The sequence below is a fragment of the Paramormyrops kingsleyae genome, chromosome 6 (genome assembly GCF_048594095.1).
Source record: "Paramormyrops kingsleyae isolate MSU_618 chromosome 6, PKINGS_0.4, whole genome shotgun sequence".
Lineage (NCBI taxonomy): Eukaryota > Metazoa > Chordata > Actinopteri > Osteoglossiformes > Mormyridae > Paramormyrops > Paramormyrops kingsleyae.
This window is the reverse complement of record NC_132802.1, coordinates 6,236,026-6,260,177: the sequence shown is the minus strand read 5'-3', so window position 1 is coordinate 6,260,177 and position 24,152 is coordinate 6,236,026. Positions and strand designations below refer to the sequence as shown.

At 44.3% G+C, this 24,152-nt stretch overlaps 1 protein-coding gene across 5 annotated transcripts in view; it reads right to left on the bottom strand.

Annotated features, from left to right (window-relative positions):
- Positions 1–24,152, bottom strand: part of acot7 (acyl-CoA thioesterase 7) — an 83,452-nt gene that overhangs the window by 53,796 nt on the left and 5,504 nt on the right. For 3 of the 5 annotated variants that reach the window (XM_023841573.2, XM_023841574.2, XM_023841571.2), the window contains exons 2-4: positions 15,028–15,145; positions 12,837–12,993; positions 60–151 (exon numbers count right to left, since the gene is read on the bottom strand). In XM_023841573.2, the coding sequence (XP_023697341.1) occupies positions 60–151; positions 12,837–12,993; positions 15,028–15,145 (367 nt within the window). Of the gene's footprint in view, positions 1–59; positions 152–12,836; positions 12,994–15,027; positions 15,146–18,846; positions 18,983–24,152 lie in introns of those variants that run through there. The other 2 variants (XM_023841569.2, XM_023841572.2) reach the window with 1 other exon arrangement.

The following is a 24,152-nucleotide window of genomic DNA, read 5'->3' as shown; positions in this document are numbered from 1 at the left end:
AGAAATCGCTTTGGACAGCACCATCCAGGTTTATACCCAGGTAAAAAGGGCCTGCCTACCTCAATGGGAGGGACTTCGATGATCTTGTCCACGTTTTGAAGGGAGAATGGGACGTACCAAAGCGTGGCCTTGTTTGTCACCTTTTTAGCCCCTGGGAATCAACAACAAAAAAAATTCAGTGTGATGTTAATTTGACGAGACATCTTATACACTTGAATTAAGAAACCAAAATAATTCCAGGATTAAATGCGATCGCCCATAAATCTTTGATCTGTGGTCTATTCTGAGTATATGTCTTGGCAGACCTACTCATTTTGAAATTCGGATTTCTGTTAAAAAAAAAAAAAAAAGTTTTTCTTGTCCTACTTTACTGAGCTGTACCTGGAAAGAGCATATTATATTTAGAAAGACAGCCAAAGTGGTTGGTAGCCAAATGTAAGAGAAGGAAAACTGTGTATATTTGACACATGTGACATTTAGATATTTAGACCTGCTCTATCCTGACAGTTTGAAACTGTATCCAGGCAACACACAAAATTATCAGGCTAAAGCCAGGATTATAAGTACAATTTGAACATTGTAATAATAAGACCAGCAATAATATGAAGAATTATGATGATGATGATGAGTTGCCTTAATGTTGAAGGGCAGTATGGCGGCTCAGTGGGGCACTTCCTGGGTTGGGGTTTGAACCCCTGTCCATGGTTGGGGGTTTGAACCCCTGTCCATGCTCCCTGTGGAGTTTGTATATTTTCTCTGTGGTATGAAGGTTTCCTACAGATACTCTGGTTTCCTTCCTCAGTCTAAACTGAGCTAGCACCTCTAAATTGCCCTTAATTTGTGAATGTGAGTGTGTGTGTAGACTATAAACATCCCATCCCGCATGTTTGACACTGTCCTTGGTGACACACAGTAGCCACTCTGCACCTGGTTGAGCACCAGCCATCATCGCTTTCCCCTCATGGGACACCTGAGCGTCAGGCCAAAACGAAGAGAGACATGGCAGAGGGGGGAAGGGGGTCACAACACTGCTGCTGCCATGCAGGACACGTGTGCAAAAGCTGCATCATCAGCAACTGGGACAGCAGGTCGGGCAGGTCTGATGCCAGCAGCAGGCACAGGGTGGCCCTGGGCTCCTGCCCAGTAGGCCTTCCAGTTCCTGTGCTGCCAGTTCACTTCTCCAGTATACATCCCAACCTGAATGTTTGTTATTGCTTCAGATTTGAGGCAAAACTTGATAACGCGGGTCTGTAAAGAGTTGGAAGCATCAAAGTGTGAGTTTTATTCCTGAACAGTCAGAATCATCCCAGTACATCCATCCATCCATTTACTGTAACATCTTGTCCTATTCAGGGTCACTGGGGGGGCAGATGCTATGGGCACAAGGCAGAGAACAACCCAGGGTGGGGTGCCAACCCATCACAGGGCACACTCACACACACTCACACACCATTCACACCTATGAGCAATTTAGTAACTCCAATTCACCTTAACATGTTTTCGGACTGTGGGGGAAATCAGGAGAACCCAGAGGAAACTCCACAATGACACAGGGAGAACATGAAACCTCCACACACATGCAGCCATGGCAGATACTCGAATGCTAGTCTCAGACATGTGAGGAAACGGTGCTAACCACTGCACCAGCACACCACCCCAGTGTGGGGTTTATTCCTGATGAGTCAGAATCATCCCATTTTGGGGCTTATTCCCGAAGAGTCAGAATCATTTCAGTGTGGGGTTTGTTCCAGAAGAGTCAGAATCATTCCAGTGTGAGGTTTATTCCTGAAGAGTTTGAATCATTCCAGTGTGGGGTTTGTTCCTGCAGAGTCTGAATCATTACAGTGTGGGGTTTATTCCTGAAGAGTCAGAATCATTTCAGTGTGGGATTTGTTCCTGCAGAGTCTGAATCATTCCAGTGTAGGGTTTATTCCTGATGAGTCAGAATCATCCCATTTTGGGGCTTATTCCCGAAGAGTCAGAATCATTTCAGTGTGGGGTTTGTTCCAGAAGAGTCAGAATCATTCCAGTGTGAGGTTTATTCCTGAAGAGTCTGAATCATTCCAGTGTGGGGCTTATTCCTGAAGAGTCTGAATCATTCCAGTGTGGGGTTTGTTCCTGAAGAGTCAGCATCATCCCAGTGTAGGGTTTATTCCTTAAGAGTCAGAATCATTCCAGTGTAGGGTTTATTCCTGAAGAGTCAGAATCATTCCAGTGTGGGGTTTATTCCTGAAGAGTCTGAATCATTCCAGTATGGGGTTTGTTCCTGCAGAGTCTGAATCATTCCAGTGTGGGGTTTATTCCTGCAGAGTCTGAATCATTCCAGTGTGGGGTTTATTCCTGATGAGTCATAATCATCCCATTTTGGGGCTTATTCCTGAAGAGTCTGAATCATTCCAGTGTGGGGTTTGTTCCTGAAGAGTCAGCATCATCCCAGTGTGGGGTTTATTCCTGAAGAGTCAGAATCATTCTAGTGTAGGGTTTATTCCTGAAGAGTCAGGATCATTTCAGTGTGGGGTTTGTTCCAGAAGAGTCAGAATCATTCCAGATTCCCCAGAGTGCGTGTGTGTGCCGTGCGATGGACTGGCGCCCCCCCCAGGGTGTCCCCTGCCCTGCATCCTATGCTGCCTGTGATCGGCTCCATGCTCACTCAAAGGCAGAAACATGGATGGATGGATGTGTTGAAGTTCCCCAGTATCACAAGTCTTGGCAGCCTCTCCTTCATAAATACTGGCATTTAAAATGGATTATGTGGTGTGCAATCTGTATCAGACAAGGTAGCCTGATTTTGCCATTATGGCAAGAGTGCACCTCAATCTAAGCTCTAAACTGACTGCACAGACAGACTCACAGATTTAGTGCTGCTACGTTGATGAAAGCTCAAGTGTTTGGTTGTTTTTCACGTGTAACTTGGCAGCAACTAGAATGTGACATCTGAAGGTCTTCCAGCTGCCTGCATTTCTCCATCACTTCCCATTTTAATGCTTGTTTTTTGCCGTCCAGCAGCTACACTTTAAACAATGTTAATTATAATAAAGTATAGAACATACAGGGGCCATGGCAAAGGAGAGTGATTTTGATAAACCGCTTTTGGGAATAGCGCTTGCATTTTGCACCCAGATAAAGCAGCCTGACAGGCCCGTTGCCATGCCAACAGCATGAGAATTCTACTGCGACAACAAACACTGTTTCTCTCCTCAGTTCCTGCAGAAAATCCTCCAAAAATATTCACCCACGGTTAAGTGTATTTACATGTACTTATATGTCAAAGACTGAATACCTAAAAATCAACTACTGGCAAAGTCTTAAGACAACTCCATGAACAAAGGATGGGGGAAATGGCTTTGACATTTCTGTGGTCCAAAATGCACCAACAGTTGCACTGGATTATTCAAAAGAAAACAGGTATCGACGTGTCTTGTCAAGTATAATCAATAAAACCTATTGCCACAGCAAAATACAAGCTCTTGATTAATTACTATCAATCTTTATGAATTAGTATTTATTCAGTTTAGAGTAACAGTGACCCTGTAGCCTAACCCAGGGAGCACAGGCAGGCAGCAGGGGACACCTTGGGTACAATTCCCAAAAGCATAGCTGCTAACTATGTAGCAACTTACATAGTTGAAACCATGCAACTGAATGGATCCAACTATGTCGCTAAGGGAGCTTTTGGGAAATTCACCCCTAAATAGGACACCAGTCTATCACAGGGCATAGTGATTATTTCTTTATTTAAATTACTCATATTTTGAATAGGTAGTATTTCATCCATTTATACAGCTCTGCGTTTTGCTCGAACTATTCAGAGGGGACCCTGGCATTCCTGGCACTGGCAAAACCAGCAAAACCAGCAATCCTCACCTGACTAGCATGTTTATCCACAACCCCTTGTTACTTCTGCCCGGCTGGAATCTCCTTTTTCCCGCCGCCTGTGAGAGTCACAGACGTTTACATTTAGCACTTAAATCGTTTTAGGCGTCAACGGTTGTCTATTGGACTCTTGGGAGCCCGTCGGATGCAGCCATACGATTTGTGGACACGTTTGTGTCCCCGCCCAGTGGGCTCTACAGCTGGCACACTAGTTATAAGGTCAGATACTAGAGATTAACACGAGAGCTGAATTGCACCATGGGAAGGTTTGCCTTCTTAGCTAGGAATCGGTTAATGTATCGAACAGAAAACGTCCAACTCAGAGGAACATGCCAGCTGGGATAAACGCAGTTAAATCAGACCAGATGGCAGCTCTAATATGAATGTATGAAAGCTCCTCCACAGACGTAAACAAATATGTATCAGAATGATTATTCATGCAGGCATACAATTATCATGTTGGGGAGTCTTTCACCCTATAGCATGAGAAATGCCAATCATTCCAAAGCAGGGTGAGACATGACGCATACCGACAGAAGTTGAAGCAATACCTCCAGCATAAAAACTCAACCCATCATCGTTTGCTTCAGTTTGCCACATTCTACATTTGATGTGCAGGACTTAAACAGTCATGTTCATACAGTTTAAGATTGCAGTATCCGTCACAAAGTTTGCAGTCGTATTTTTCTCATTTTCAAGAAATGACACCCTGGGTGTTTTTCGATATGCAAACTTGACCGTACTTGTGTTCTCGTGTACCCATTTTACGTCTTCTTCCATTGCCGAAGACCAATTCCAATACTCAAGAGCAGAAGTACCGAGGACAGTAAAAATCTTGCCCCGCCCCAAACACCAAGGACGTGTGACTTACATTCTCATACATTATTCTTGGGAGGCAAGTTAGCAAGACCAGTCGTGCCAAGATCGCAAGTGCGACTGGCCATCTTGCCATTGAGAAACACCTCTGAAAACTGACTGCAGAATGGCAGGGGGCATGGCTATGACAGGAGGAGAGGTCATGCGATCATGATTTCCATGTTGATTAGTTTCACCAGTTCCCAAAAACTTTATTTAATGCAATGTTTGGTTTCAGATTTTAGCCCTGAGTAATCGGTAGGTTCTTGTACCTGAATTTTGTTTGGGGAGTTAATGCACCACTTGTGAGAATCCCTTCAATCATAACAAGAAATTAACCATGTCACACGTAAAATACTCAGGAAAGTGTCTCTTATTACAGGGACAGGTTGAATTACATAAAAATAAAGAAGCCATTTTGACAGATGAGAAAACTAGCAAGCAAACCTCAGGTGGGGAATTACAGTGTGAGCATCTAACCCCTAAAGCACCAAAAAATAGGACAGGTGGAACTAATTAACAAAAAGCCCATGTCACTCGACTCTCCCCCCCTTGGTGAGCACACTCCAATCCTTCAACTGAAGATGTGTGACTTGTACTAAGGTAATGTGTCATTCAATATCAGGATCACAATTAGTATTATTATGGCCAGTACATATGTGTATGCAAGGAATTTGGCATGGTATGGTATGGTATAGTATGACATGGTATGGTATGGTATAGTATTACATGGTATGGTATGGTATAGTATGACATGGTATGGTATGGTATGGTATGGTATGGTATGACATGGTATGGTATGGTATGGTATGCTATGGTATGACATGGTATGGTATGGTATAGTATGATATGGTATGGTATGGTATGGTATGGTATGGTATGACATGGTATGGTATGGTATGGTATGCTATGGTATGACATGGTATGGTATGGTATGGTATGCTATGGTATGGTATAGTATGACATGGTATGGTATGGTATGGTATGACATGGTATGGTATGGTATGGTATGCTATGGTATGACATGGTATGGTATGCTATGGTATGGTATGGTATGACATGGTATGGTATGGTATGGTATGGTATAGTATGACATGGTATGGTATGGTATGGTATGACATGGTATGGTATGGTATGGTATGCTATGGTATGACATGGTATGGTATGGTATGGTATGACATGGTATGGTATGGTATGGTATGACATGGTATGGTATAGTATGATATGGTATGGTATGGTATGGTATGGTATGGTATGACATGGTATGGTATAGTATGATATGGTATGGTATGGTATGGTATGGTATAGTATGATATGGTATGGTATGGTATGGTATGGTATAGTATGATATGGTATGGTATGGTATGACATGGTATGGTATGACATGGTATGGTATGACATGGTATGGTATAGTATGATATGGTATGGTATGGTATGGTATGGTATGGTATAGTATGATATGGTATGGTATGGTATGGTATGACATGGTATGGTATGACATGGTATGGTATGGTATGGTATGGTATGACATGGTATGGTATGGTATGGTATGACATGGTATGGTATGGTATGGTATGGTATGGTATAGTATGACATGGTATGGTATGGTATGGTATGACATGGTATGGTATGGTATGGTATGGTATGGTATAGTATGACATGGTATGGTATGGTATGGTATGACATGGTATAGTATGGTATGGTATGGTATAGTATGACATGGTATGGTATGGTATGGTATGGTATGACATGGTATGGTATGGTATGGTATGACATGGTATGGTATGGTATGGTATAGTATGACATGGTATGGTATGGTATGGTATGACATGGTATAGTATGGTATGGTATGGTATAGTATGACATGGTATGGTATGGTATGGTATGGTATGACATGGTATGGTATGGTATGGTATGACATGGTATAGTATGGTATGGTATGGTATGACATGGTATGGTATGGTATGGTATGGTATGACATGGTATGGTATGGTATGGTATGCCAGTGCAATCAAAGCAGGGGCATAGGAGGGGCATGGATACTCTGGCAGATTCGGGGGTGCCAGCACCATTTAGGGGTAACATTATGTCAAGGGACCCAGAATTTCTAGGCAGGCCCCCGGCCACAAGAATTTTAAAGATAATAATAATGACAGTAAACAAGACAACAGTATCAACCAGAAAATATTACACTAGTGGTCAAATAACCACTTTTCACAATAAATGTTTCATATCATAATAAAATCTACAGTATCCTGCATTTTGTCTGTTGTCTTTGCACAGTTGTCTATAAGTCAGTTCACAGAATCCTGGCTTCCGCATCTGTTAATATACAGATACTCCAACACAAAACAGGCTATGTCTACATATTTCTTTTTACAATTTTGTTTACTTATGTTGTCTGTTCTATAAAGGGTTTAATGTTATTTCTCATTGTATACTGTATGTTACACAAGAAAAATGTATCAGTTGAATTATTATTATAGTATTACAATGTTGTATTCTACAATTCTAAAATAGCATTTACAGTCCAAAGAAATGCAGTTAGGCTTATTGAAGAGGTAATTTCCAAAGCTTGCTCAGTCAATTTGGTATTTGTTTTTGAGAAGAGACTGCCAATTTCTATGGATTTAGTGAGTTTTGGAAATATAATGGAAGCTCAACATTGGATTACAGGAGGACTGAGTGAGTTTCTGTACCTGATACTGTAACATATGATGAGGCAGCTTGACTTGAGGTTATTGGCGGTCGCATCTCAAAAACAACAAGAAATGGACTGAGTTTTGGAAATTAGCTCTTCAATTGTCTCCAAAATGACCATACAGTGTCATTTTGACCCATCTGCTCTCTGTGCTGCCTGGGATAGGACCCCGTGACCCTGACCGTGATAAAACAGCATTTACAGTTCTCCCAAGGTACTTGACATTAGTGCTGGGCCATAAAACAATTTCGATTTTTTATCAATAAAAAATTAGGACGATCACGATGATACACACAGACTATAAAACTCCATCAACCAAGTTTGCTCAGTTTTAGAGAATGCAGGGAGACAGGCAACTCGACGGCCTATCGCCTATCAAGCAGAGGTTTACTGAACGCCAGCACAACAGCCAATCACCGACGATGTTGTAATTTTGCCCATCCTCCCTTAAAGAAGCAGTGGGTGCGGTGAAAGGCCAGACTTTTCAGGGTCCAACCAGAGGGATCTCTTCCACAGACACAAACAGAAAGCAGAGTTTAGGGATAATTCGAGCTTTCAGGAGTTCTCGAGAAGCCAGACATGCAGGAAACGGACAGCGGAGCATCATCCGGTTGGAGCTCCTTCCACCACGTGAGACGTCTCACTACAAACTTTTCTCATTTGTGGTTCCCCAGTGGTGTAATGATCTACTGAACCACATCCAGTCACCGGATTCCCTCTCCACCTTCAAGAAACGCCTCAAGACCCATCTGTTCCAGGAACACCTCCACTAGCCTATACCACTCTATGTTCTCTGAATGCTCATATCGTTGTACTTTGTCGGCTTGTTATGTTCTTTGTTTGCTTTGTTTGGAAGATGTTGTGCAGCTCTTGCTTCAATACTGCTTGCACTAGTAACTGGTCAATAATTGGAACATTGGAAGTTCAGCCTAGAAACGTGCTGTAGCTTTGGAAAAAAAGGTAAATGTAAAAGTAAATGTAATACAAATGTAAATGTAATGTAAAATGTTAAGGGAGAAACCTGAGTTCTGAAGTATGGTTAATTGGAGGTTGCAGCGATACTTGTGCACGTGTCAGAAATGCACTCTGAATCGTGAACGACGAGCACCCTGCACCATTCCCTCCCCCTACTTCCTGCATGTTGCAACCTTGCTGCCCTGGGCCTGTCAGCACACCCCCTGCACCCCAATGGAACGTGATGGAGGCTCTGATGATGAGATGCGACCTGATCGTGTGGGGTGGGGTGGGGGGAGGGGGTGGGGGGCATGTGACTGCCTTTGGCTCCACCCTGTCCAATCAGCTGGGGTCCTGTGTGACCTCTGCTCAGAAGCATATCGCATGTGAAGTCTACCCAGCCATCACAAGAGAGCGGCCCTAATTAACTTTTAGTTCATTATCATTCTACCTTAAGGATGCAATATTACGGTGAACAGACTACTGTTACATAACAACTCTGCCCCTGTCACCAGTAATAGGATGAAGCAGAGTGACAGATTGTTTTATTCATAATGACCTTTGTCTGGGGACATGGGGTTTGTGTCTGTGTGTGTGCAGATGGCAGAAGTGTTATACAAGCAGGATGAACTATTCCATAGCCAGAGCATCCAAACACTGGGCTGAAGCTCTGGAATTGGTAAATATCCACGACACAGATGACAGAAGATCCCATTTGGGTGCAGAGCTACTAAACCAGCACGACAGCAGCAAATAATGCCTGCTCCCAGCACACAGATGCCGTCAAGCGGCTGAGTGGGGCAGCAAGGCGTGGATGAGATGCAGATCACACACATGAAAGCATGAAAAATGCACAGGAGAACACTAAGAGAAAGAAGGAAATGGAAGCTCCAGGCACACAACATGGGCCTTTTGGGAAATGCTGTCTCACTCTGTACTATGGGATTGGCATCAGCTCCTGTGATTGGCCTGCTCCTACGCATTATGACATCAAAACATTATGACATCATCGCAAGAAATGTCTTTAAACAAAAAAACAACTTTGGGTGCAAAAACCCCCTGCGGAAAACTGTGCAAGCCATGGTCTGCCTCCATACACAACACAGTGTTCTTCAGCTTCCCCAGTTAGCTAAATAAAAGATCCAGACCAGCTACTATTACACATTATGACATCATGGCCTTATGACATCATCACAGGAGACACCCTTAAACTAAAAAATGGCTTTAAGTCCAAAAGCCCCCAGCCGAAATCCAGACGAGCCGTGGTCTTCCTTCACACAAAGCACAGTGTTCTTCTGCTTCCCCGGTTAGCTAAATAAAAGATCCAGACCAGCTGCTACTACGGCTGCTCTGCCTCACCATCATTATCCCAATTATGGATGCGTTAACGCTGAAATGGCCGGCCTCACACAGCCAAGCACGGCACTTACTGTCAGCATCACAAAGCTCGCTGTCTCCGACCCGTAATGAGTGTTCTTAGGTTGACAGCGCCCGGCCTTGGCTGGGGGGGGGCAGCCAGCCCACACATAGGTGCTGCAGATGTCTCCGTCGTGCCCACATGTGACGCGAAGTGGGTACAGCTGCACATCTCGCAAAGACTGGGGTCAGCTTCGATCCGCCCCCCCAGCATGCGACAGATCACAACCATTAAGACTGAAATGTCGAATGATCGCCTCTCCCCATCCACCTATGCCTACTTCAGAGCTCTTAGGGAAATGTTGGCCGAGGAAAATACCTGTATTGTCAGTCATACGAGTGATGTTACACTGAAAAGGGGGCGGCGTAGAGTCACAATCGAGTGGGGGGGGGGGGGGGGGGGGGCACTAACCTTGTGAAGGCAATGTGCTGTGAAAGCAGTGCCTGTGCCAGGGTGTGTTTGGTCCACTGCTCCACTTTCTAACAAAGCCTGGACCACATCCAGTGGAAGGAGCTCCTGGCCCACAGACAGGATGTGATGGTACACAAATCACAAGCCCAGTGGGAACCCCGTCCTCACACATACCCTCCAGTGCATGCACTGCACTCTGCCAGCTGTGCACGCTAAGCCACTCGTGTACGGTCGTGCCTAATGATAGTTTGGGCTCCTGTCTGAGCTCAGGAACTGCAAATGAAGATCCCATTGCTGGTACTACAACTAAGGAAGTTCATTATGATTTTTCACTGATTATCTGGAGTACCACCCGGACAGGTACCCGTGCATTATAAACTGGTAAAGTCCATTTGTCCACGAGAATGCTTCTTGCAAACGCTGGTGCTCATTAGGCAAACTGGGAGCATGTGGTGGAGAACCAGTATATATAGTCACTCTGTGCAAGCAGCACAAGACCGTCATTGGACAAAAAAATTAAATCTATTTTCCCCTTCTGCATTCCTTGTGGGTATAACTAAGCGTATAAATAAAACGGTACCACGACCCTGAGAGAAGCGGTTTGACAACAAGGTGAGATAAAAGGTATCTATAGGAATGACATGTGTTAGTGCTTGTCCTGTTTTTAAGTGTATCTGCGGGTTGCCTTGGGCAGTAACAGTTGTGTGCACATCCAAAGGCCGACTGCTTCCAGCAGACTGCCATGCGTGTCCTTGTAGCTGTCAAGCCTCGTAACAGCAACCACATGCTTTCTATTAAATTTCAAATAAACTTGATGAACTTTGTGGGGGTTGGGAAGTGGGTGCTGGGTGTGTGTGTGTGGGGGGGGGGGGGACATGTCGCTCCATGGCAACAGAAGGCTGCCCCCCTCCCCCCAACGTCTCGGAAGCTTACCGCCGGGTTACTCATTTATCCGCTCAGCCCCCGCACCAGCAGCCCAGCCTCTACCACGGAAAAAGAGATGGTTCCCGTGGCAACAGGCTCTGAGGGATACTTCCGTTGCTTCTCTGTCGCTCGTTCTCCTCTTTATATCCATTTTCCTTTTTTTTTTCTTTTCCCATAATGATCTTCCGGGCGGCTGATGGGACACCCACGGGGTGGGGGTGAGACCAGGCCTCCAGAGTCGGCCGCTGACCTCAGTGTGCCAGTATGCCATACGCACGGGGGTGTGAGGCCCATGTGACTGGGCCTCCATAGGGGGGAAGAGTTTGAGGCTTTTAATCTGCACTCTGTCACTCTCCAGTAAACACGCCTCTTTATGGCAATGCCTTGGTTTTCCTGAACACCAAGGTACACTGGGAAATATCCTTAAATCAGCAAAAATGGAAACCATTTAACAGCACCTGTGCCATGGCTGACCAGAGCCGAGAGATTCTCTACTACCAGCCCAGGATGCCAGCTCCCTGCACTGGACATACGTGCTCAGCTACCTTGGATGTGGGAAGCACGTCCATGAGGGAAAAATCTTATCTGCACCCAGCAATGTAGCAGGAACGATGATCGCCCAGGCGAAACAGTTGTCAAGCACCATTCTAAAAATTTCATATTCAGACACAGTCAAGATCAGCGGTCGTCACAGCCGTGTCGGATCTGTGATAATAACGGAGGTTTTTTTTTTGGTTCTCGGCCGCTCATTCGCGGAAGTGGGCACAGTTTTATGGGCGCCTATTAATTAGCAAACTTTCCCTTCCCGCTAGCTCCATCTGCTGGTTATTTTCCAGAATGACAGTACGTCTGTAGACAAAGATTATATTCCATGCATTTTCATCTTAAAAGGTATCCCTGAAATCTATTTTTTTGCAGTGACTGTCAGCGATTTTCCAGCAGGCAGCTAAATGTTAAAGTAATGCAATTTGTGAAATTAGACTATGAGAAGGGTGGACTCTGGTGTGCAAAGGCTGATATGGGTCACTAAGTGGGAATCAAAGAATTCCATAATGAACTGGGCTGCCAGCCAGCGGGAGCAGCAGAGACTAGGAGCCCCTGCTGTCCCTGGTCCAGATACTCAATGATGAAGATATTTTTACATAATATAACTCCATGTCTGTCTTAGCTGAATACTACAAGGACAAAAAAAACGTACTTTTCATGGCAAGGAATTTAACCTGTTTAAATAACAGAAAAAACAGTATATCTTTTATAGACCACATATCCCCAAAATCTATCAACATCCCACCATATAAATATGCCACCTAGTGTTGGATCTGTATAAAAAGTGCTGAAAATTCCATAAACGAGTGGTTCTCAACTGGTTTAGCCTCAGAAAGGCACAACTCAAATTCATGGTAGAAATTGTCAACTGGTAATTTTTTTAGCCACGCGCTCCACAACCTGCTGGAAACGGTCTTGCGATTCCTGTCCTGCGAGAACCAGGCCTCAGCTAAGCCGTGTGATTATTATATCTGTAGGTACTTATAAGCTTCTCTTGGGGGAACTCAGGCTAAGTACCTTTATGACACCAAAGTGAGGATCCTGCCGGGTCTTAAACTGTCCATGTGTTTAACCGCTGAGCCACACGCTGCCCCCGCGGTGCCCTGTGTCCCCCGGCAGATGGCAGTGACGTGGCAAATGCTCGTTCCCACTCACCGGTCAGGATGTTCTCCGCCAGCACGTTGACCTGCACCTCCACCGAGTGCTTGGAGGTGTAGGTGATCTCAGCGCTGACGTGCGCCACCTCTCCGATGAACATGGGGTAGAGGAAGTCGGTGCGCTCCACCCGGGCAAGGGCGGCCACGCAGCGGTCCTGCTCCGCAGAGAGCGCCGTTAGTTCTGACAAATCTAACGCTGCTTATTAATCATTTATGTTGCATTTATGTGCTTATTTACTAGCTGAGTGGAGGCTTTCAAACCACTAAAACAGCATGCATCTTTCTATACAGTTAGTACTTTAAGCATTGGATTAGATACTGAAGCAATACTGAGTAAGTACTCTACAGCAGTGTTTCCCAATGCAGTCCTCGGGGGACCCACAGAGAGTCCCTGTTTTTGCTCCCAGGAGCCGGCAGGGTGCAAAAATGTGGACTGCCTGGCAGGGAGCTCGGAGGGAGCAAAAATGTGGACTGACTGTGGGTCCCCTAGGTCTTCCTGCCATTTTTGCTGTTAATTGCATTTTTGCTGTTAAGAATATCTTTTTTAACTTACAATAGCTTTTTTAGAAATATAATTTGGGTTTCAATTTATTACTATTTGAAATTAATGTTTTACTTGAAACTTCTGGTTGTCTCGTAAATAATATATATTTTTTATAAACAAATGAATAAAGTAATGGTTTTTGTTAAAAACACATTTGCACCATCTTTACTGAATTAAGCAGCCATTTCAAGACTTTTCGTGGACACTGTACACACAAAACTGCAAATAGCCTCATTAAAATGAATGTCATTCTCTGTCTCACCTCAAATATTTGGCCCTGATCTGTCTTGAATGGCTGCACCTCTCACAGGAGGACTGGGAATGATCACGCTCTCGTTAATGATGTGAAAGTTTTATCTTTAAGAATGAAGAATATACTACACTGGGTACCATCCTGTGCTGCAGATTAGGTACATAAGACTGTACATGTTCAGTCAGTGGCCTGTTTATTAAGCATACCTACTTCTTAAAGCGAACAGGAAATAATGTGGCTGCAGCTGAACACATGAAGCACACAGACAGGGTCAAGAGGCTCCCTTGCTGTTTGGCTAAGACAGTTTTCCCTCCATCTAGTCCCCGGGGGCCACGGACAGCCCTCGCTTTTGCTCCCTATTGAGAGCTGGGAGGGAGCAAAAACATGGACCGACTGTATATACCCAAGGACCGGACTGGGAAACACTGGGCTAAGTATTGCTTCGAATTGCTAAGATGCATGAACTAAGCTGTTTTGAACTTGTTGTGACTGTTGGTGCCAGACATGGTCATTCCGGAACTTTCTGGGATTTTCACAAATTTCAGTGTCTAGAGTTTACAGAGCTTGATGCAATAAACCAAAAGCATTCAGTCCAATTACCAAAAACACCTGGTTATTAAAAGCGGTGAAAGGAGAATGGCTAGACTCGTTAAAGCTAACAAGAAGGCAACAGGTGCAAAAAAGAACAGTTCAGTGCCACGATGGTGTGTGGAATGACACCTCTGAATTGTCCTCACATACAGTACACGTGTCACAGTAATTCAGGGTCATTCTGAGAAGCAAGAAGCATAAGAGAAGATACATAAGAAGCATAAGAGAAGATACATAAGAAGCATAAGAGAAGATACATAAGAAGCATAAGAGAAGATACATAAGAAGCATAAGAGAAGATACATAAGAAGCATAAGAGAAGATACATAAGAAGCATAAGAGAAGATACATAAGAAGCATAAGAGAAGATACATAAGAAGCATAAGAGAAGATACATAAGAAGCATAAGAGAAGATACATAAGAAGCATAAGAGAAGATACATAAGAAGCATAAGAGAAGATACATAAGAAGCATAAGAGAAGGTGCATCAGCCAAAGGCGGCATTCATGATGACTATCTTCAAACATGACTGCGTGTCCTACCCACAGATCCAAGCTAAACATGGATTCACACTGAGTCATGCGCTCTGTGGTTTTTCAAAGTAACTGAAACCTGACATGACTGTTGATTCCTTGTTTACTTGTGCCGCGTGGGATTGGCTGCACGTTGACAGTGTCGTCCTTCACAGAGTAAGAAAGCCCGGTAAGGATCGCTAACCCCTGGCTGGGTGTTGTGGGATTGGCTGCACGTTGACAGTGTCGTCCTTCACAGAGTAAGAAAGCCCGGTAAGGATCGCTTACCCCTGGCTGGGTGTTGCAGTGCCGTGTGCTAATGATGCCCCCCGCTTCCTCGATCATCTTCAGGATGGTTCCTCCATGGACATTTCCCACGATGTTGGCATCATCGGGCCGCATGACCCTTTGGGAGGGAGAGTGAGCATTTAGTGACTACTAGCCATTGTCCAGTGATGTCTTCCAAGCAGAGAGGTACCCACGTGCCCGTTCACCCACTCAACGAAGGACAGACCACATGGACCCTGGACCACAAACAAGCTGGTACACGCCAGCCGTAGCCCTCTATACCTTCCCCTGCTTTCATATATGATGTGGGTTTGGTGAAACACCGATAAGAGGCACAGCAAGACTCACGGCTGCCTACTACGTCAGACACGAGTGTGGGGGCTGAGGCAGCGGTGATCCACTTCAAGGGCTTTAACCTTTATGGAAATTCAAAGGGGCTTCAGAGGAAGGGCAGTTCTGAGCATAAACGCGACGTACCCTAAGCGGCCGTCCACAGTGTCATAAAAAGCAGGCTATAACTGGAAGCAGGAACCGGGAAAAAAAACCGCCAAGAAATATAAAGTAAAAAGTATAAAGTATAAAGTCCAATATGCAATAGAGACACTTCACTCATCCTCACGGGGAAATACTTATTTTTGCCGACCCCATCTTGTTCTCGCCATGAGACACACAGACAGGTTTGTAAGGGGGGTTTTTGGGTGGTGGTGGGGGTGCCACAGCAAGGAGTCAGCCAGTGTGCAGTCAGCCAGTGTGCAGTCAGCCAGTGTGCAGTTAGCCAGTGTGTAGTCAGCCAGTGTGCAGTCAGCCAGTGTGCAGTTAGCCAGTGTGTAGTCAGCCAGTGTGCAGTCAGCCAGTGTGCAGTTAGCCAGTGTGTAGTCAGCCAGTGTGCAGTCAGCCAGTGTGCAGTGGTCCTTGAGCTGGAGGTTGAGGGCCTTGCTCTTGCTCTGGGGCCCAATGGCAGATCAGTGACCTCACCATGACCTTTCACCCAGTGACCTTCCAATCATGGGCACCGACTCCTAACCCACTGAGCCACAAATGACCCCCAACATGTTTATTCTGCTCATGGTACTGTGGCCCTGTATTGGCTAAGGCATTATGGGATGGATGGATGGATGAATGGATGGATGGATGGATGGATGGACTGGGCTATTGCCCAGTCTCTTACAGTACAGCACACTACAATATATTAGGCAAGAGGAACAAGTGTCCCTTTTGCATTTCCTCTAAAAAGGGGAAATTGAGGACTTTCTCTTTAAATGGCTGACTTTCTGCTGTCTGTCCATGGAGCAGGCCGGCAGCACTGTGGGAGTGAGGAGACCATTATCACCCAGATGCTCTCCCCCACAGCTTCATTTCTCATTCATTAAGTTCTTTGTTATCACTCCACTGGCACATGTGACGCCAGTCACCACCGTGAGTGACACACCCTGGCTGACTGTCAGACTGGTCGTTCCGCTTGAATTGGTACCAAAAGCGTTGTCCTCACCTTAACACGCACAAATTGTTTGCTTATTATGCAACAGCCACCATGCACTGCATCTGACAGTGACACTCTACTGTCAGCGTTTGCCAGTAAGTGGACCTATTCGTGCCAGGGGTGGAGTAACCACAAACTGACAGGATGCGCTGGTCACGTCAGGGCTCTCTGTGAGCAGGAAGCAGCTGTTGTCACATGACACCGACTCACCATACTGCCATCTAGCTGGGTGGCACTACAGACGTGAAACCATCTTTCTGTCATAACCACTCCTTTGTTTCCTCTTAAAATTATAAATTAAAACCTCTTTATCAGTATGAAATGCATCAAATTCACTTACCAGTTAAAATTCAGACATTTGAAAAGAATTAAGAGCACTCGTTCTTTACCTGTCAATCTCTCACACATCTGCAGCATAGGCTGCACAGGCTATTCATACCATTTGCATTCCATAAGCATCCATTCTTTCAGCAGTGTGCTGCTGTCACTTTTATCCCAAGCAACTTAAAGGTCCCACTCATTCATTCAACTGAACAGGAGTAAATTCTCAGCTTGGACTCGCTGGGATTCGAACCAACACCATCCTGCTGTTATCGTAAATCCCAGCAGCCCTTGATTCGGCTACAGCCCCAGCTCGGCAGATGTCGCACTGTACCTCCCCCATCAGACATCCCCACCCTGCCCCTGACAGGGGACCATCAGCCCACCTTGCTCTCTTACCTACACTCTTCACAATCACATGCGTGCAACCACAGAATGAAACACTGCAGAGGATTCTGGGATCAGGTGTTACACGTGGACCATGGCAGCAAAGCATATGCATGTGCATCTTTTGAGGTCTCCATTTGGATAGCCTCAGTTTTATAAAAATCTGTGAATGCAATCAAAAAAGTAAAAATGCAATAAGTCTTGTATTTGGGTTGGTTACTTATGGTTAAGGTTAGGGATGGGTAGGGGTTAAGGGTGTCGTGATTGGGATTAGGGTTTTTCCCATAGAAATGAATAGACGGTCCGCAACCTATGTGAATGGACGGAAGACCAACCTGTGTGTGTGTGTGTGTGTGTGTGTTTGTATGTGTGCGAGTCGGTGCACCTCACCTCTTTAGGTTGTTCCACCCAGGTTATACTCCGAGTTTTCCGGAGATTCACAGGGGAATATGTATACAATAAGACCTTCCGGAAGGTGCGTTGTTCCCGAGTCGCGGCCTCTTACAGACGCCAGGTGCAAACAGGTATTTGGTTACTCCCGGGCGACACCACAGGATGAACATTATAAAACGGACGCAGGGTTGGGGAAGCTGCTCAGTATAATAGTGTCTTTGGGGAGGTGCACATTTCACACGAATTGGCGGCGGGTGCAGCAGGTATTTCCAACCATTTCTCTGATGTGCATTTTTCTCATTTCAGTGGCCTGCATAAGGTTTTTCACAAGAATAAAGGGAAAAGTACAGATATAGGACCAGGACAGAACATACGTAAGAAACATAATGAACGCAGATCTGCAAACGCAGAATAAATGATATAAATTATATTATAACAAGTAATATTATGGTTATATAGGAATGATTACTGAATCGATCCTAGAACTTAATGCCTGTTAGCCCAGGTATCACCTTCACTGTTGAAAACCTATCCAGAGATGTTTTAAGACTTTAAGGAACCTGAATTCTTTGATTCCCTAACCGATATCTTTTGTAATTTTTTTTAGGATACAATGTTTATACTGGTATCGCTTTAATTTATTAGATTGTTTGTGTACTTTCGTCAAGTTCCTTCAGTATATCTATACATTATTTAGCCTCTGCAACAGAAACATTATGATATAAACAGCCTCAAACTGAAGATAAAGTGTAAGACGAGGCGCATCTGAGTCATTCTGGCGTGCCGTCAGCAACCTGTAATTACAGACTGAGATCTAAACACTCAAAAAGAGCATTGTGTCAAAGCCCACTCTGGTGAGACACAAAGATACGACAAAGTGGCACTGTCACCATGCGTACACACACAGAACCCGCACAGAGTGGGCTGTCTGCAGTGTAAAAATACAAGATCAGGCCACACATGACTACGAATGACAGAAAAGTGGAAACAAATTTTTAAAAAGAGCAGTTATTGAAGCTCAGTGTTCGATCATGTTTGCGCATAATGACGAGAGAAGCTACGTGTGTCCTACCAAAGAAGAGAGCAGAAAAAGCACAGAACATACTGAAGTTTCAATATTAGCTTGTTCCTAATTCTGGAGAGAATATGTCATAGAGGTTGGCACGGTTCACAAGCCGTCGGCCGCTGAGTGAACCAGCCGCGTGTCGCTGTATGGGTGGTGTGCGAGACTGCTCTACCTTCTGAGCTGGGCTTGCCAGTGTATCTCCAGCATGACGGAGGAGACGCCAAGTGTGAAGAAGGAATTACAGCTTCTCTGATCTACAGCAGCCTCTGCTTCTCTTTTCATTCATAATTCACACCCGCCCAGCATAGCTGATGACCTCACACAACCCCCCCCCCCCCCCCCCCCCCGGCTCCTACTCCTCAGCCTGACTGGTTCTGCATCCACCCATTCCTGTGTGATGTAACAGACCGACAATGACAGAAGCTCTTTCAGTGAGGTTGCCATGGGAATGAGGGGAAGTAAGGGCAGGAAATACTAATAGAAGCAAGAAAGACTTTCACTGGGTTTAGTCGTTCAATCTGTCCAGTATAAGGTGTAGATATGACAGCGAAAAGCTGATGCCTGAGCACATTCTTGCCATCTTTGGGGAGAACAGCGGATTTTGACTTTTGCCTGTTTACTTCAGCTCACTCAGCAAATGCCAGGCATTTAGTAGGCAGGACTAGGGTCTAGCACAGCTGACAGGTCAGTTGGCAATCAAATGTCACAACACCCTTTCATTGATGCAGTTTTCTAATGTACAGCATTTGAGTACATTGTACGATTTTCTTTTTTTATGATTACTGATGACCATAAAACATTATGAAGTCCTATTTAAAACACTAAAACAGAAAAACTGAGCATACTAAACTCAAAATTTATTTAAAAAACAAAAACGTTCTACTGGTTTCTAAACAATTTTCAGAATCCAAGCTTTTCCGTTGGTTCAGTATATCCTGTGTTGGTGAAGACCTCTCATTAAATCACATGGTGAGTAAAAGACCAGTGGATGAGCTTACTGGAGAGTAGAGCATGCCTGACACAACAAGTTCAGGCTGCTCAGTGAGGCCCACTGGTTTCAATGTCTGTTTCCACCTTGTGATCCATCGCACACTCAACTGACATCCCTGTTCTGTTTCAGCCATTACAGAAGTTTTTAAATGCAATAGAGAGAGATTATTCCAGAAAACAGTCAAGATTGCTATCAGGAATTACCAGTTCATACTCCACAAGATAATAATCACAGTGAGATAAATGATGCAGTCATATTTTCCGTAACACTTTACTGTCATGTAAAACACTGCCAATCACCTTCTACAAGCACACGTCACATAATTATGAGTACTATTTAAAAAAATATATAATACTGAAGGTTACATCCATCCAAGTTTAACATTTGAAACAGCTAACAGCTGGAGACACTTTGCAATTATGTTGAAGCCCGTTTTAAAATTAGGCACATCAAAAGTTGAATTAGAGGACTAAATTTTGAAAAATCGCAGAAACGCTCACCTAAGCGGGTGGCCAGAGCCCACAAGGCACTTCATTACGTTCAGAAGACGTCCTCCGGTTCCCAAAACGGGCGTCATCTTGGAGGGACACGCTGGGTTTGTGCCTGACACGTCCAGCCAGTGTCACATAACAGCCTCCGGTTACCATGTCGCATGATTCCCTTGCTAGGAGCGCTGGGTATGTCTGAGAAGCCGTCTGCCCGCGTTGCCCAGTATTGGCTAGTATTGGACAACCTTCTGCACTCACAGTCATTTTAGGATTTTTTTGCCCATTTTCAGAAGCTTTGTCAAATTGTTTGCTCAGACCAAACAATGAAAGTTACCGAACTGAACATACAATTCATGTGGTAAGTGATGAGAAATCATTAAACTAACTTCTCTGCATATCAAACCCTGGCATTTTAGGACCAATGACATGATAAACGGTAGTGTCGCTTTACAATGTGGTATAGAACTAAGTGGCTGTAATGGATACGTTTCGAAATCATACTGGCCAGTGTAATAGATCTATACATCCACCATCACACTACTGATCCTAGTGAGCTCTGTGCTGCCAGCACAGGTGATTTTTATTGCACCAATTTGTAGAACTTTCACACAATGGAATTCATACGTTATGTAATAGTGCGTTTTCTCAGGAATAGTTTTTGGCAGCTGAATGCATCATTTGATTCTCCACTGAGTTTGCGGGGTTTTCACAAAGGTGTCTTGTGATTTGACAGTTGCCTGTAGGGACTTTTTTGTAACTACATACCAAGTTTCCTATCCGTTCAGGTAGTGAGTCACCACATGTAATTATGTGTATCAGCTGAACCAAAGCTAAGGAAAACCTTCCCATTTTTAGCTGTATTACACCCAGCGCCTTCTGAAATGTGGCCGCATACGGGTCACAAAAAAAGGAGTGCGGCTGTATCAAACGCTGCTGCTCCACCTCTGCTCAAACTTCTTGGAGGTTCTTTTCAACCTCCCTACACCCGATGAGGCATGACGGAACATATAGACACCATCAGCTTACAGCTCTTCAAAGCCATTGAACCCCTCTATAAAGCTCCCGCGAGTCAACACTTTCATTGATGCAATAACTGCAGGTTGTGAGGTAATCAGGCCTGAAGATTGCAGCGGATGGCGTTAGCATGCAGATTTAGCAATTTCGCTATTGACAGAGGCCTTCGGTGTGATGCCAATGACAATCTGTGGCCTAGCAGAGCGGAGAACCTGCTGAGGTCCTGCGGAGAACCTGGGTGGCCAGTGATGTGTATTAGCTGTCCCTCCCCTCTTTTCTTTTATACTTCTAAAGTATGGTTCCCTAAGTGGATTCATTTCTTATACTGTATCACATACATTTTTTTTATTTTACTCAAGGAATTTAATGTGAATGGTGAATACAGTCTTTGCTGTTAAGAGTGCAGAGACATGGCTATATTTACACAGCTGTTACAGTTTCAATGATCATCAATATACATATGCAAAGGAACACAGAGGGACTTCGGGCTGACTGTGTTATTGAGATCATATCTGCAAGTAAAATGTATTTAAATACTTGAGTGCAGCGACAGTACGAGTCAAAATTCTGGACACCTGTTTTTATTGCATTTGCCTTTGTTCACCTTATAGCAAAAGGCCTCGAAGCAATGATGTAACACATATCAAATATTGCAACAACCCAGAGAAGTGCTCAAGATTTCAGAATTTTCTAAAACTTCAGACTCTTCAAAATATGCCATTTTTGTTCTGATGATGGCACTGCAGACTCTTGGCATTCTTTCAACCAGTTTCCAGACGTAGCCGTCTGGAATGCTTCTCCAACAGTCCTGAAGGAGTTTCTACAAGTTCTGGGCAAAGCAGGCTACGTTGCTCTTACTCTTTGATCCAATACATCCCAGAGGGTTTATTTGGATTGTTATGTTGTTGAAAAACTGATGATTTTCACTAGGTGTGAATAGATGTTTGACTGGAATGTAATGCATTTTGTCAGGATCGGTCCCTGTCCTGTCCACTTCTGTATGTCAGTCCCCCATTTGGCCAGCAGATGTCGCTGGATATCCCATGTTCCTAGTGTGTTCTCCTATTCCCAAGGCCATCTTGTGGCTTACTGGGCTAAGTGGGCGATTGTGTCACCCTGGCTCTCCTTTTATCATGGCTTGTTTAATATTTTACATTTATAGTTCTTGGTTTATTCCAGTGTTGGTTTTTCCTGTACAGTTCTTTGATTTGTTCTTTGTTGTCTCACTGTTTGTAGTAATGCTTAGTTACCCTTGTTGTTCTAGTCTCTATTGGTGTTTGATCCATATTCGTCCCTGATTGCCCATACCTGTTCCTCACTGCTCTTAGTCCTTAGTGATTGTTAACTGCTCGCACCTGTCTCTTGCTGAACATAGTTATCTGTGTATTTATCTGTCTGCCCATGCTGTAGTCTTCAGTCGGTCTTTGGGTGTGCCTGTGCTGTTTCCTGTCTAAGTGTGATGTTGCCTTATTTCCTGCCTGTTCCCCTTAGATATTTAGTTAGTATTTAGTTTCTATCTGCTTTATTTTGATCCCACGTGGTTCCTATTGCTTTCTGGTATCCTGTGGAGTTCGGTTTTGTTCAAGAAAGCCCCTTTTGTCTGAGAGCCATATCGTGGATCGTGATTCCACCATGCCATGTCATAACAGTATTTACACCTATTGCCTTTGCATGCTTTATCTAGAATGATACCTATGAAATTCACAGAGAGAGATACATAACCTTGCACGGTGACCACAATCACTGATTCTGAGAAATGTTTCTACCTACTCAGATTGAGACAGAGCATGTGGGTATAACTTGACTATGACCCAGTTATGTGCGCACATTAATATTTGCCCTAAACTACACCTGTTCTTCTGCAATCTCAGAGATTTCGCCTTTAGTCAAGAGAACAGAATGTTAACACTGGGTTTCCTACTGCACCAGCTCCTGCTGTAGCCTTAGCACATGTGCAGCAATTCTCCAATGGACAAGTCTCTGTGTTATGGAAATTAGCACTGTATATATTCTGGTAGCATGTCAGTCAACAATTACCTACTAATTGGGATTGCCAATTGGGAAGGCATTTGTCTCTCTCTACATGCTGCCTCTAGGAAGAGTAACACAGAATCATAAAAATCACTTTCATTCCTATGCTAATGACACACAAACATGTCTTGATCATGCCAAATGGCCATATAACCGTAATTGCCCTAGTAAACTACCCTAAACTCTGATAAAGTTGTAATAACACTATTTGTAATGCATCATCAGCACAGGTTTGCATTTTGCAGAGTAATTTTTAATACAGATTTGTTGTTTTATTCTCAAATGGGCTCCCTGTCTAGGACTGGCTTCTTACAGATGCTGAAATGCTCGGCTCTCAGGGAACACAAATAGTGTGTTGTCCTACCTACAACAAATTCAAAATGCAGCAGCAAATCAAAAGAAGAAATAAGGAAACGTCATACTATTCTACTGTCACTGCACTAGCTAGCGACATTAAAATTCATCAACTTACTTACAAAGCATTGAAGGGTCAGGTCACTAACAGAACTCATTGTCTACAAACCAGAACACACAATTCCTCATATAAACAAAAACACTTTGGTTCCGACATCTTCCAGCTACTAGGCTCTTAGTCTATAGACCAGTCTGCCAGCAAACAGATGCCCCCTCAATTTCAGTATTTAAATCCATGCCAAAGGTCTGTTACTTTAGCTTAACCTACCATTAATAAAGCTGATGGTGTAATTGGTCATGTGGCTGTTTCACGTTTGCTGCTGAAGCTGTTGGTCACCCACCAGCATCTGCATTGACCCACTGTGTCACTCTCCCCATGACTGGATGCCCTGAACACAGGGGTGACAGCATCTGAATTCATGCCATGGATGTAGCAGACCAGAGGCCAAGCTTCTAGTCAACGGAGGTACTGAAGAGTCATGCAAAGCTGGCTGTAGAAAGAGCCGACCTGCAGAACACACCCTGCTGTCGGACTCGTTT